At 54.1% G+C, this 13,989-nt stretch overlaps 1 protein-coding gene across 3 annotated transcripts in view; it reads left to right on the forward strand.

The window, feature by feature from the left end:
* Positions 1–863, forward strand: part of STX6 (syntaxin 6) — a 40,018-nt gene extending 39,155 nt beyond the window's left edge. For all 3 annotated transcript variants that reach the window (XM_082833113.1, XM_082833114.1, XM_082833112.1), the window contains one exon: positions 119–863. In XM_082833113.1, coding sequence (XP_082689239.1) covers positions 119–195 — 77 coding nt within the window. In that variant the 3' untranslated portion in view covers positions 196–863. The remainder of the gene's footprint in view (positions 1–118) is intronic.
* Positions 864–13,989: the final 13,126 nt, after the last annotated feature.

The following is a 13,989-nucleotide window of genomic DNA, read 5'->3' on the forward strand; positions in this document are numbered from 1 at the left end:
CAGGTTCAGGGCCTCTGCCCATTCTGTCTGCATCCAGGTGTTGCCTTAAGTTTCCTGTCACTGTATCTTGGGGGACGTCGAGTCCCGGGAGAGCTGACCCTCGTGTCCTGCCTTCCAGATCGGCGCCAGTGGTGTGCCATCGCTGTCCTCTTCGTGGTCCTCCTGGTCGTGCTCATCCTCTTCTTAGTGCTGTGACAGCGGGGCCCCCGGCTCGCTTCCTCCTGCACAGGAACCTGAGGGGAGAGGGAGAAGCAGCGCACGGTGTGCCCGCCCCTCGCGTCCCTCGCCTGGAAACACAGCCTGCGCTGACTTTTCTCTCTGTTACCCCACCATGGAGATCAGGTCCTTCAGCCCAGCTTGGGGAGGGCCGGCGGGAAGAGGAAGTCGACGACTGCACACTCCTGGTGCCCCCTGGCCTGGATCCGAGGACAGCGGGCCCTGCTTTGCCCCCCTGGACCTTGCTCCCCCTGGAGGGCCTTCGAGGAATCCAGAAAAATTCGCAGACTCGGCTCGTGTTGCCTGTTGCTCATTCCATCCGTCTTGGCAGCTCCTCCTGCCCCCCACCCCCGGCTCAGACCCTTCCCCCGCCAGACAGCACGCGCTGGCCCATCCAGGGGCATCCATCGGGGGTGCGGGCCCCTGGGTGGGTTTCACATCCTGTCGCGGCAGCGTCCCTTTGCCCCCGAAAGCTGGTGGTTAGTGGGGACAGAGGGCTCGGAAGTACTTTGTGACAGAAGATGCAGTGACTGGTTTTTCAGGGATAAGTGCTAGGGTGAAAGTGCTTCCCCGAGCACAGTTTTTTGTGGTAGGAATAACCAATGGAAAAGAATGAAAAGCACTGGGCTTTGGGGGTGCTGGCAACTTGTGGCTTGAATGGAAGGGAGGACAGGGCAGCAGGACACAGCTGGAGAGGGCGGGTGAGGTCACCAGGGTCAGGCCCTTGCTGGATTCATGCCGCTATCCTACAGCCTCCTCCCTAGAGGTGCAAGTTGCATTTCTGGAGTGACCCTTAGATGAGCAGCTCACGTGAGTGGACTGAGATCCCGAGGTGGTGTCATCGGCAGTTGTTTTATTCCTGCAGCACTCTGCCTTGGGGGCTGGGGGCGGGGGCGGGGGCAGCACGTTGATCACATTTACTCAGAAACTATAATGTCAAAAAGGCTAGTTCTGGACCAGATTTTTCTTACCCTGTGAGTGATTGCAAGGATGGATAGGTGAACTTGGTTCCTTTTTCCCTGAGATGACAGTTCAATTTTATCATCCATTCAAATAACTGAGCCAATCAAAATTTAAATGACAGACACTTCAGTTGGGTTTTAGTAGCTGAAACTGCTGAGACACTGTACCCTTCAAGCTTCTGATGACTTTTAAAATGCCTCCCGTGTACACATGTATATAGGATATTTTTATAACCTCCCTGATGAAAACCTAATATTGAAGTAGCAGCTGCGCCCAGAGCCAGCACTTGGCAGTGGAGGCTGCAGGTCTCTCCTCACTATCTTTTTTGCACTTGGGAAGCACAGCAACATCTGGGTAGAGTTCTAGCTTTGACTTCCAGCTCCCCATCTCTCGGGGCCCACTCCTCAGCACGCTTTTTTTTCTTGTTTTGTTTGTATCTTGTTTGTTTGTGTTGGGCTTTTGTTTTCTGTGTGTGTGGGGGGGGGTTGTAATTGTACTTGCCTAGCTAACCTTTGAATTGCACTTTTTAATAAATATTTGTAACAGTTTTTTAAAGAAGGGTATTATATCATGGTAGGTAAGGAAATCTGCCTGTTGATGAAAGCTAAAAGCAGGTTTATAAAACTAAAAGGGTGATTGACATCCACGTTTACACTCAACTCTATGTGACATATAAGTTATTTCTTTTCAAATTAGGAAAAAAAGTGATTATTACAAAGGGCTTCAGGTGTAGGATACTAGATTATTTGTTTTACAGAGTTTTGAGACTTTGTTACGATAGTCTTCTACAAACCGAGGACAGGGCTGGTCCTTAGATTTGCATTAAAATGTACACGTCTTTTTAAATATCCACGTGGACCTTGTCTCAGTACTGTAATCCCCACTTTCCACGTGACACGAAGCAGCCGGCTTCTTGATGAATTACAGGGTTGCCCTGTTTAAACGCCATGCCATTATCTGGGTGTTACCAGATGTACTGTGCCCCTCGAAACTGACGTGTGTCAGCAGGGCCTGTTGGGAACACGCCGGTCATTAGTGAGTAAGCTTCTCCCCAGGCTTCAGGGACCAAGTTCTGTGACGCCGAGGCTTAGCCGCTAAATGTGTGGGGCTATTTAGGGTCGGCAGGCTCGCTGATTTAAGGTGTTTGCTAAACAGTGGCTGTTGTAGACCAGACTGGGCTGAAGCCGAAGAGGAATCTGTTTAGAAAGAAAAATTGCTTAAAATCCCGTCACTGCGGCATTCTCCCTGTAGGGCCACTGCTCTTCCTGGCCTCGGAGGAGCCGTTCTCCGATAGGCCGCCTCTTCATGTGTTTGTCAGAGCCGCTTGGCCCGAGATGTAACCTCCGGCCTACGTGACCTGATCCTGGGACCCACCCTGTTGTACCAGGACTGAGCAGTCACTACAGACCAGTGTTCACTTGAAGACCATGCCCGCCGCCCAGTCAGACTCCAGACTGGCAGAGAGAGCATGCCGGGGCTTAGGTTTCCTCATCAGTGATCCTGATGCTTTGGGGTCCTTGCAAGTGGTCCCCTGACCCTGAGTGGTGGACTGGGGGGGGGGGGGGCGGAGTGGATGCCCGCGACACCCCTGCTAGGCTTAGAGGCACTTCCTGTAGCCGTGGGGCTTTTTCTCTCCTTCAGCCTCTGTACTTCGTGCTGTACTCGTCATTGCTAAAAAACTGGCAGAATATGACGGATAACAAACAGAAAGAGCTCGACTTCTGTTTCTTGGAAGAGCATTTCTCCTCCACTGGTTTGGTGAGGTGGGGTGGAATGGGGTAATGAACCGTGGAGAGCATTTGCCAGGGTGGGACTCCAGCTGGAAAAGCGAAATACCTTTAGTTTTTCGTCCTGATTTTTGATCCTGTCTTTGTGAGAACCGTGAAGAATCACAATGCGCTCTGTGTGCCGCTACCGTGTGGCAATTGGAAGTCGCAGCATGTATGTTACATGAGGATCTTCACGCCAGAGTCGGGGGAGAAACTTGGTAACTTGCCCATTATTCTCTGCTTTTAGCCAGAGTTAAACAGACTGATGGGTCTGGTAGCCAACAACTTGGCAACTTCCACTCCTTCTCACCTCGTGAGATTAAGGGCTGCGAAGAAAAATGTAGTCTTAACTCCAGCAGAAATCTGTCTCCGCTAAGTGTTTTACCTTCTGTAAGTGAAGGTGGCAGAGCCAAGATCTTCCTTTTGGTAATTTCCCTGTCAAGTGAGACCATTACCACCTTTCTAGAGAACGCATAGCATTTGAAGATCTCAAACCAACTGATAAATAGGAGTTGTTTTCCCACTCTGGAATTTCGACCATTTGGCGTTACCTTGTACACAGGACAAATTTGTAAACAAAATTCGGACTGTCTGGAAAGCTGAAGTTCTAAAACACGGAACGCACTACCGTCAGTGCTCCCTCTTCGTCTCTCGTTGGCATTTCTTCCACTCCCAGGTTTTTTAAGATTTTTTTTTTCCTTTTGAAGACTGTTCTTTGTCCATCAAAAGCAGAGAGAAGGTGAAGCCAAAGGGTCCTCAGCCCTGCAGTCAGGTGGCGCTGTCCCCGACCACAGTTGGGACACGAGGACAGGGCCCCGAGGGGCCATCAGGCGCGGCGGCCTCTTCCTCCAGGGCCCTGCTCGAGGGGCAGCTCAGCCCCTGGGCTGCCCTGGCAGGAGGAGGTAAGACTCTGTCCTGCCCAGCTCCCATCCTTCACAGAATATGCTTGTGCTGAAAACAAGAGCTCCTGTCTTGCAAGGCCCGTGTCGGTCTGTTGTCTATAAAACATGGGTGCCGTCCCACCATGGCTGCCTGATAACGCTCACAGGGAGGCTGCTGTCGCGTCCAGAACCCCAGGAGAGTTCTTAGTAGAGAGGACAGCCCTTCAGAGCCTAGGACGGCACTGTTGTGAACCTGCAGACCGAAGCCGGGTGCCGGGTCCCCCAGGCTGGGGCCGAAGCTCCAAGCTCGCGGACTTCTGGGGTGTTAGCATCCCTGACGGTAGCCTCAGAAGGACTTATGGTCACTTAGCTCAGCAGTCCTCTTGTTTCAGAGTTGAAACACTTCCAGCTCCCGCAGCAGACATGGGAGTCACTGGGTGGGTTGCAGTGCAGACTTGGCACCGGGGAGCCTGCACCCCATCTGGACCAAGCTGACCTCAGTGACATGACGTAGTCTGGTAGCGGCTTGTCACGCTCCCGCCTCAGCCCAGCCACTTGATGTCTTTTGCTTTTGGACAACCACTGGCGCTCTGGTCACGTTGCTGCGATCTCCATGCGCTGAAAGTTCTTTGTTATATGATATTATGTCTCTTTACTAGGACAGAAGCTTGGGGAGGTGAGGATAAAAGAAAAAGAACTTGGTTTCCCTCTGACATAAGCTAATGTGTTGGCGCTGTCTTCCTTCTGATGTGACCTTTGTCCAGAAATGCCCTTCCCCGAGGCCGTGCAGATGGGAGCTGTGCTTAGACTGGGATTGTCCGATCACCTGCCCTGCTGCCGGGGTTTCACATGAACATTTCATGGTCCTGGTTTGCCAGCTGCAGCCAGACGCTTTGTGAGAAAGTATATTTTACCTTTTTAATTTTTTTTAAAGGTTATGAGTTATCAAACCCGGAAGCCACTTGATTATCCAGGGGTGTTAGAAATAAGACCACCTGGCTTTGCTGTCTGCTGACCGGAGCTCTTGAGCCTGTTCCCTGGCGGCAGCCGAGCACTCCACTCCAGCCCGGCTTTCCGTCAGCCCCGGGGTGGGACTGAGTTCAGGACGGTTCTTTCCTGCTCTGCAGAAAGTAGGTTCTGGCTGAGACCCTGCTACTGAATGGGAATTGTGACACCACAGTTAGTCGGTTCCAGGAGAGACAGCCGTCCTAATCCTCAGGTAGATAGTGCGTCTGTGCCCTGTTGTCTGTGCGAGGTGAGGAGAGGCCAGGCAGGTGTCCCACTAATAAGTTACTGGAACTCCTCTAAGTGCCATGCTATGATGTCCTGGCTGACCCAGGCTGGGAGAAGGCGCAGGGTGGGGGGTGGCCTGGAAACCCGGAAAGGGCCAAAGAAAGCAAGCTGTAAATGATGATGGATTCGGTTTTTGTAAGTGGAAGTAAGCTTTCACCGGCTCATTTGTAATAAAAAATTAATGTAATTAAAAACAGAGTGTGTAATACGTGGCAGTGCTCAGCAGGACTAAACGATTGTTTTTTCCTTTCAAGGATAAATAACCTTACGGCGTTTTATTTTTAATTAACTAGAAGGTACAAACAAAAGAAGTGAGATCAAGGATTAGAAATGCAAAACGCCGCGGTGATTTCCAGATGGTGCTCTCCCCGCACCCAACACGAGAACGGTGCCAGAGCCCTGGTGCCAGCAGTTCACAGCCCCGCTGTGGGTAGAGCTTGCTTCCTGTATGCAGTGGGTCTCCAAGTGTGGTGTGGGACCGTCAGCGGCGGCGGCATCCCCTGGTAACTTGCTAGAAATGCAGATTCGCGAGCCCCGCCCCAGACTCACAGACTGGGGTGGGGTGAGTGGGCTGTTTAACAAGCCCTCCAGGGGATTTGATGCACAGTCAAGTGTGCGAACCACTGCTTCTGCATCGTGGAATTTAGGCTACAGTAAACCACCCCTGTAAAATGAAACAGCTTCATGGCCTTCATTGTAATCCTGACATTAAACAAATGTTGATGACACTATAAACTTGAAAACTTAAAAAAAACCCAAAAACTTGTGTTTAAAAAAGCCTCAACTAGCCATCCTTAAAAGTGATATTTTTACACCCTTAAGTTTATCAGTAATGTTTCTTACTTCTACTCTTGAAATTATGTTACAACTGTATAAAGACTACTGTTCAGTATTAAAGAGAAATGGAGAGACCATGAACTTTGTCCTGGTTTTTGATTTGGTTGGTTTTTATTTTTAGTTCTTTTCATACCGAAACAGAGCTCCCTCCCCTCCTTCCATCCCCACTGGTAAACATGGATACGTGCGTATGTCTGGGGTGGGAAAAGTTTGTGCCTGGTGGAAGATGTGAATTCTAAACTGTTTTCTCTGGCGGAGCAGGTTATATGAATTCTTAAACCCCCAAGCAGCCATACTGTTCCTTTCCAATATCATACGACACAGTTTCAGTTGGAATGAGGCACCTGAGGGAGCAGAGAGACTAGAACACAAAGGAACTGAGCCCCGTATTTCCCTCTTGCTGAAGTGTTAACCAACAAGGATAGTGCCCATCCCAGCTGGTAGCTCTGCGGGACAAGGCGACCGGGCCACGTGAGCTCCTTAAGGGCAGGGATCTTCCTCATTCCTCTTGCCATCATCACCTTTGCTCAGCCTGACTGAGCACCTTCTGTGTGCCAGGCACTGTTCTAAGTACTTGCTGTTAACACATATAGCACTGGAAATGGCTGTGTGAACCAGAGGTTTCTTCATCTAATAATATTATCTCAGATCTGCACATGGGGAAATTGGGAAACAAGTAGTTTCTCAAGGTCCATCCACTGGACCACATACTGTGCCCCCGCTGCCTCACATAAAAATTGGCCCAGCAGTGTTTACCGAGTCCTCAGCCTGACGTCCCCCTAATAGCCAGAAGGGGCAGAGGCGAATCAACATACCAACCAGCCTCGACAGAGGAGTGAGTGCTTATTTTGAGAGTTAACGGTGACTATTTCAGGAGGAGGAAACGGTTCCATGTATCTCCTGATAAAAGCCGATCACCTCCCTGTCCCCCAGGGGCCAACGTGGACCACGTGGCGTGGACAAGGGGAGAAGCGCATCCCCACGGCTCAGCAAGAGTGCTGTTGTTCCCAAGGTCCCACTGGCTGCAAGTCTTACACAGAACTCGTTGGAAGTGCTAAAAGACGAGGCCGAGGCCCGAGGCAAAAACGGAACTCACAGGACGGGAAGACCCATCCGTGCCATCACAATGTTTTCACTGTCCAAGAGGACACGTTCCAAGTGAGTGCGCCCCCATCCCTGGAACATCAGGGTGTCAGTTGTCTGGGAACAGGGCCCCCACTCCAGGATGCTGACAGCCAGAACGCAGCGGTGGCTCCTGTTTGGTGCAGGCAGAGCCTGAGCACAGACGTCCACGCCACTACCTCTCAGGGAGGGAGCGATGGGCTCCAGAAGCCGCCTTGGACTTGGACATGTACTCACAAGGCCAGCCTCCCTGACCTCTGCACTGCCGCTTCCTCCCTCCCGTTCTCCGTCCTCCCTCAGGGACACCGTTAAATACTTCGTGTCCATTCACAAAAGCTCACGGGACTGGCCGGCCTTTGGGAAGCGGTCCTCAACTCTTCCAGGAGCAAATTTCTCAATCTTTGTATCTCATTAGTAGCTAATAAAGCTAATACTTCTGGCCAATATTTGATGAGAATCTGATGTGCCAGCAGGTCTTTGACCAAGGCCTTAGGGACACGTTGAGGAAATAAAACACTTTTTTGTTTATTCTCACAACCCCATGAGGGAAACACTCTTTTTTGGGGTTTTGATTTTATAAGTTTACTTATTTTTGGCTGCCTTGGGTCTTCGTTGCTGTGCGCGGGCTTTCTCTAGTTGCGGCGAGCACGGGCTTCTCTTCATTGCAGTGCAGGGGCTTCTCATTGCAGTGGCTTCTCTTGTTGCAGAGCATGGGCTGTAGGCGCGCAGGGTGTCAGTAGTTGTGGCACATGGGCTCAGTTGTGGCTCGCGGGCTCTAGAGCACAGGCTCAGTAGTAGTGGCACACGGGCTTAGTCGCTCTGCGGGCATGTGGGATCTTCCCAGACCAGGGCTTGAACCCGTGTCCCCTGCATTGGCAGGCGGATTCTTAACCACTGCGCCACCAGGGAAGTCCCAAGGGAAATACTGTTGAGGCCCATTTTGTACCTGAAAACTAGGGCATGGAGCAATTCAGGAATTTGCCCAAGGTTACAATCAGTAAGTGGTAGAGTCAGAATGGGAACCCAGCTCTGACTGGACTATTATGCAGCCTCCCTGAAAAGTCACCATCCAGGTTTCAGGGGTGGCAAGCAGATGTTTCTTTCAGCAAGCCATTGTTCTAACCAGAGAAACGGTAGAGTAAAGCCGAGGAGAGGAAGAGGGATCAAATAACCTGCAGTACAAGTTAGCAGCGGATGAAAGCATTGAACTAGAAGTGCCGAAGATGATGATGGACACCAGCCACCTTGGACTAGACCATAACTCGAACCCTACAAGCCTACTGCAGAGTTCAAGAAATCTGATCAAGGACCTCAATCAAGCGGTTCAGCCTTGCTGATGAAATGTTCTGTTGCTTTTGTTTATTTGGCTGGAAATGTGCAAAAAATAAGTGAGGCAAACATTATATAAACTCAGAAAAGCCTGGAGACAGTCTGGGGAGCACAGGATGAGAAAGTTGTGGCATCTGAAGGCTGCTGTGAGCTCCCGTGGCTGCCAGCATTCCTTGTTCCTGAGATAACACCAAGCTGGAGGGAGGCTAGTGAGCCTGGGGCTGGCTCTCCTGGGAAGCCTTTCTGCTCACCAGGTGCAATGGGGCCTCCTGTCTGGGGCTCCCATTGTAGCCCTTGGCACACGGGTTTGTCTCTTTGCACAGCTGTAGCTGCCTCCACCCTGGGTATATGGGCATTGCAAGGGCAGGGCAGGCCTCTCCCCAGTACCCGGCATCTGGCCAGACCCATAAGGGCAGCTTCACACTGTGAGTTGGGGCCTGAGTCCAGATTGCAGAAGGACAAGACAAAGGCGGGCCCAGCAGGCAGCCCAGCATCCACAGGAGAGCCCGGATACCCTCCAGGCCTGGCAGGACAGCTGTTAAGCCCTGGCGCTGTGGGCAGAGTGTCAGAGCCAGTCCCAGCAGCCCCTTCCTCGGGGCCCAGCACTCCGACCTAGCCAAACCCGCAGCCTAAGAGAGCTGGGCAGAGCTGCCTGCCAAGGAAGGCTGTTGCCATTTCTAAGCAGGTGCTCTGGCTCTATAGGAAAAGGAAAACTCAGGATGATGGGGAGGGAGGGAAGGAAGGGGACCAGGTGACAGCCCAGCCTTTGCAATAGCTCTGGAGGCAGCCTGGAGACTTGGGGTGGGAAATAGGTTGGGCAGATTAGCCAGGGAAGTCCAATTGTTGCCAGGTAAGTTTGGTAGAGGATAAACAAGCAGTTCTATGGGAAAAGAACCACAATGAAGAGCCCTTGGTACCAGATTCTCCGGGAGCTAAGGGGAGGGAGCCACAGCATGCAGGTGTTGAAACTAAGCAGGACCCTGTGGGGCTCCTGGGCACAGAAGCCTTTCTGTCCCCTATTTCTTGTTTGTAGGGAACAGACTCCAGCCTCCATGACCTTCCCTGAGTTCCAAAGGGCAGATTCGAACAGCTGCTAATCAGAGAGGGGAGGGGACACAGAGACAAGGGAGGAGCGGCCAAGAAACAATAGTGCAGCCTTGGGGCAGGTCCTGGTTCTGCCTCAGGGGATACACATAACAATATCTTTGAGTTCTTTACAGAACTAAAAGCCCTAACAAATGGAAGATGTTAGCATTCTTCATTCCAGAGAAGACGCCCTGAGGCCAGATTAAAGGAACCAGGAGATTACCTGAGACCAGATTAAAGGAGTGCAGGCCCTGCACACACCCTAATCTTATCAGCAACCCCACCCTTGAACCACTGCTATAAAACTCCTCACCAAATCCTCCCAGATTGGGACACACAGTTTTCAAGGCACGAGCCTGCCGTGTCCCCCTTTGCCTGGCAAAGCAATAAAGCTGTTCTTTTCTACTTCACTCAAAACTCTTGTCTCCGAGATTCCATTCGGCACTGGTGCACACGTTTTCAGCATCAGTGTCAGGGAATGCTTCCCAGGGCAGGCACCTCTGACATTTTTGAAGGCTGTCTGGGGTCGGTGGGTGGACAAGGGGAAGATAGCTCCAACAAAGACACACAAATAAGCTAAATGAATGGGTGGATGAATGAATGCATGGAGTTGGGGTGTGGTGGAACCAAGAAACCAACAACTGAAGCTCAAACCAATAAATGTTCACGTGGGACTTCTGCTGCCAGAGGCCAGCTTGGAGGACCAGGAAGTCCAGTCCAGTCACTGCATTCCACCCCCAGGGCACAGGCCTCCTCTAGATGACAGGGATGTAGGAGCAAGGAGGCCTCTTCCCCCCAGGGGCCAGGTGCATTCACGCCAGCCTCCAGGCCAGGTTTCATCAGCTTCCAAGCTGGGCAGTGCTGGGCCCTGAGGACAGAGCATGGCCAGAACACACTTCAGATTACAACTGAGGACACACATCTGAAAGAAGCGTTTCCCACACAAAACCTACCCTTGCCTTGTGCAAGGAAGCCGTTATTTTTTAATGTTGGTCTTTCTTTAAAAGATAGATTTTGTGACCCACTAGTGGTTGTGCCTGCAGTTAGGGAAACACTGTTCTGTAAAATGATTTTCCCGCCCTACTCCTCTCCCCCCGCGGGGAGGTGGGAGCGCCAGCTCCATTTCCCTGAAGCAAAACCCGAGCCAAGCCCCCCACACCGTCATGGTGAAGGTCACTGCGGAGCCGGGCCTCGCGAGCTGCTCACCGACGGAGGTGAGCCCCACAGGGTCCCAGGAAGGTTAATGGACGCAGGCGGGGAGTTGCAGAGGGCCGGGTTCAAATCCTCCCTCCGCTAATTACTTGCTGTGTGACCTTGGATCACACCTTGGATGAGTAATTTACCCCCGGAGTTTCGGACTCCTAGTTCGTAACACGGAGATAAGTAGTCCCTCCCTCGCAGCGTCGCCGTAAGCATTCAGGATTGTGACCATTATGTCCCCAGCAGAGCTCTGGAATACTTGAGCAGGCAGAGCAGGGTGGGAGACGGCACAGCGCCTGCGCGTCCCTGAATTCCCAGGTTCAACTTGATTTCCAAAATTCGAGCGGTGCCTGCTGTTCCTCCACGCGACAGCCCTCGGGGCACTGCGCGCACCAGGTCCCCATTACTGCACCCCGCCACGCGTGCCCGCCCCTGCGTCGCCTCACTGCCCCTCCCGCCGGCTCCAGCTCGTCCCCCATGCCGCGCTCGGCGCGCCGCCACCACCGCCTTCTTAGAGCCGGGCGCGCGCTCCGTGCAACTCCAGGCTGCCCTCTCTCCCCCGCCCCCGCCCCCAACGGTGCGTTCCTCGAGGCTAAACTGAGGGTCGTCTTCCTCCCGGCCCCGGGCGCCGGGCCAAGCGTCCTGGGTGTGCGGGGTGTGGGGCGTGTAAAACCCCCAACAACCCGGCCCCGTCAAACTCCAGGCTCCAACCCTCCTGCGGCTGTGAGCGCGCCTGCGCCCGGCTGGACGTCCCCAACGGGGCAGCGTCCGGGCGCATCCCTGGCCCCACCGAGACGAGCGGCCGGAGGCGCGGAGACGCGGACCGAGGCAGGCGGCCTGGAGCGCAGACCCGCCCCAGCCTCCTGCCGGCGCGGCGGGGGCCTCCGGGTCAGCGGAGGGGCGGGAAGGGTGCGGCCGGCGCAGAGCCCCACCCGGCCGACCCGACTTGCCCGCGACACCCGAGGAACAAAGTAGCCTCGCGGGGAGGGCGCGGTGGGCGCCGGGTAGTAGCCCACACAGTCGCCCCCTGGTTGCTGTCCCGCGACACACCTCGGTCCCCACGCCGGGGGCACCCGGCCGCACCCTGCCAAGGAGACGCGCTCTCGCCTCCCACCTGCCTCCGCCACCGAGAAGAGGCGCCCCTGAAAATAAACAAACAAAAAACAGAAAACCAATCAGCGTCGGGGCGCCCTGGCCTCCCAGGCCTGCCTGACGAGCACCGGGCCCGCGGTTTCGGCTGGAGGCTTCGGAACTTGCCATCCCACCCCACCCCACCCCGCTCCCGTCATCCTAAGGATTTGACGTCACGCCTGAGGTTAAAGTTGGTGCCACTTTCTGTACCGCGTTGTTGCAGTGTCAGGTGCCTACCTGTGCGAAGCGAGGTCTGGACACGTAGCGTACCATTACACTGCCACCGGAGGGGCAGAAAGCCGACTCGGGAGAAGTCCATACCTTTGCACATGCTGTTTATTTTCCGTGTCTGAGCGTCCTTTCCCTTACCTTCCTGTGAGTTCCTCCTCGTTTTACAAAACCCAGCGTGGACGCACTTCCTCCCACTGCGTAAGCCTGCCTTCCCCCGCCCCCCCCCCACGTCTCCCGCCCCGCCCCTCTCCGCTAACCACTTAGGCTCTCCACCGGGGCTAACCAGGTGCTTCCTCTCACTGCCCCACCAGGCCAGGTGGGAATGCTTGATCTGCCCCTAGCCTCTGGCCTGGTAAGGTAGAGCCCGTCTTTCTCATCTCTCTGAGCTCCTGCCTGGCATGTGACCTGGCGCCTAGTTAACACGAGGCCCTAAGTAAGAGCGTTCTGATGGTCCTGTGGGAGGCGCAGATGACGCAGGGCTGGACATAGCTTTCTAGGTCAGTCGTTCCCCAGGCAGAGCAGATGGGGAAGGTCACACAGGAGGCTGGAGAACCCAAAGCCCCCTCCCACCCGCACAAGTCGGGGCCCAGCATCTTACCCCAGGAAGGAGGGCCTTCTGCCTCTGTAGAATTAGAGCAAGGAAGGTCTACTTCACACACAGCTCAGAGTGCCTCCCTCCCTCCCCCCCATCCAGCCTTTTCTGGCATGGGGGGAGCGAGCTGCATCCAGCCTTTGCTGGCATGGGGGGAGCGAGCTGCAGTAGGAAGAGTGGGCGCTGAGTCAGAGTGCGGGTCTAAATGGCCTCCATTGCTGCTAAACTTGGTTCTCCATCTGTGTAAATGAAGACAATAAATGGGACATCCCAGGCTGGACTATTTTAAGGACAAAATAAGATGTGTCAAGAGCCTGACCCCCCCACCTCGGATGTAACAGATGCAGCTGCTCAGTACCCCCTAGAGACCTTTCCCTGCCCAGTCCCAGCCCTAGCACCCCACCCCCGCTTCCATTTCTTCTCAGCTGAGGCAGGGTATCGGTATCGTCATCCTCACCAGACAGAGAAAACAAAGGTGATTTTTGCCCCAGAAGCATTTTTCAACATGAAATTTCCCCAAAGTTTTATGACCACAAGGCCACAAGCTGGGGTATGGGAGCCACTAGGGTTTCCCCACTCCTGTAGTTTCTGCTGTGGGACTATTTCTATGCTTTGGGGGCCCCAGGCTGCTCTCTGAGGTGTCCCAGCACCCTCTTCACATCCTGAAGGCCCAAGCACTTGTTCCATTGGTCCCCCTGCTCACCTGCTAGAGCCTCCCCAACCCCCCTTCATCCCACCCCAGGCCAGCCCAGCCTCCCCGTCCTGCAGTGCTGGGGGGCTCTGGGAGCCATGCTTTCCCCCCACCCTCCAGGGACAGTAAAGAGGGGTTTTAACTGGCTCCTGCTGATAAGGCCCGAGAAGGGGAGAACACTCACTGCACACACACTCCACAGGATTGCCTGACCCCTTCCCCCATCCTCTTTCTCTCAGGCCACGTGTCTCCTTCAGCGACCTTGCCTGCTGAGAGGTGCAGTAACACTCACTCTAACCTGATTCTGTTGTGTTTTCAGCACAGCCTGCACCCAGCCAGTTGTACAGCAGCCCTGGGCTGCCCACTCCAAGCACCTCCCATCCCCACTGCTCCTATCCGAGGCCCCTTAGCTCCATTCTGTCTCCTGCTCCAAAATGCACCTTGCCCAAGGCTCCTCCACCAGCCAAAGGATGGTCTCTGCAGGCTTCCGCCTCAACCCTGGCGTCACCCCAACCCCAGGGGCCTCCCCAGCCCTCCCCCTCTGGCATGCCAACACTGCTCACTGCTGTGCTTGTTTCCTCCCTCCCCCTCCCGTCCCCCTCCTCCACCCCAGGCCCCTGCCAGGCTAGTGAAGGTCAAGTGAGCATC

Source organism: Leucopleurus acutus, assembly GCF_964270905.1.
Source record: "Leucopleurus acutus genome assembly, chromosome: 2".
In the NCBI taxonomy this organism is placed as follows: domain Eukaryota; kingdom Metazoa; phylum Chordata; class Mammalia; order Artiodactyla; family Delphinidae; genus Leucopleurus; species Leucopleurus acutus.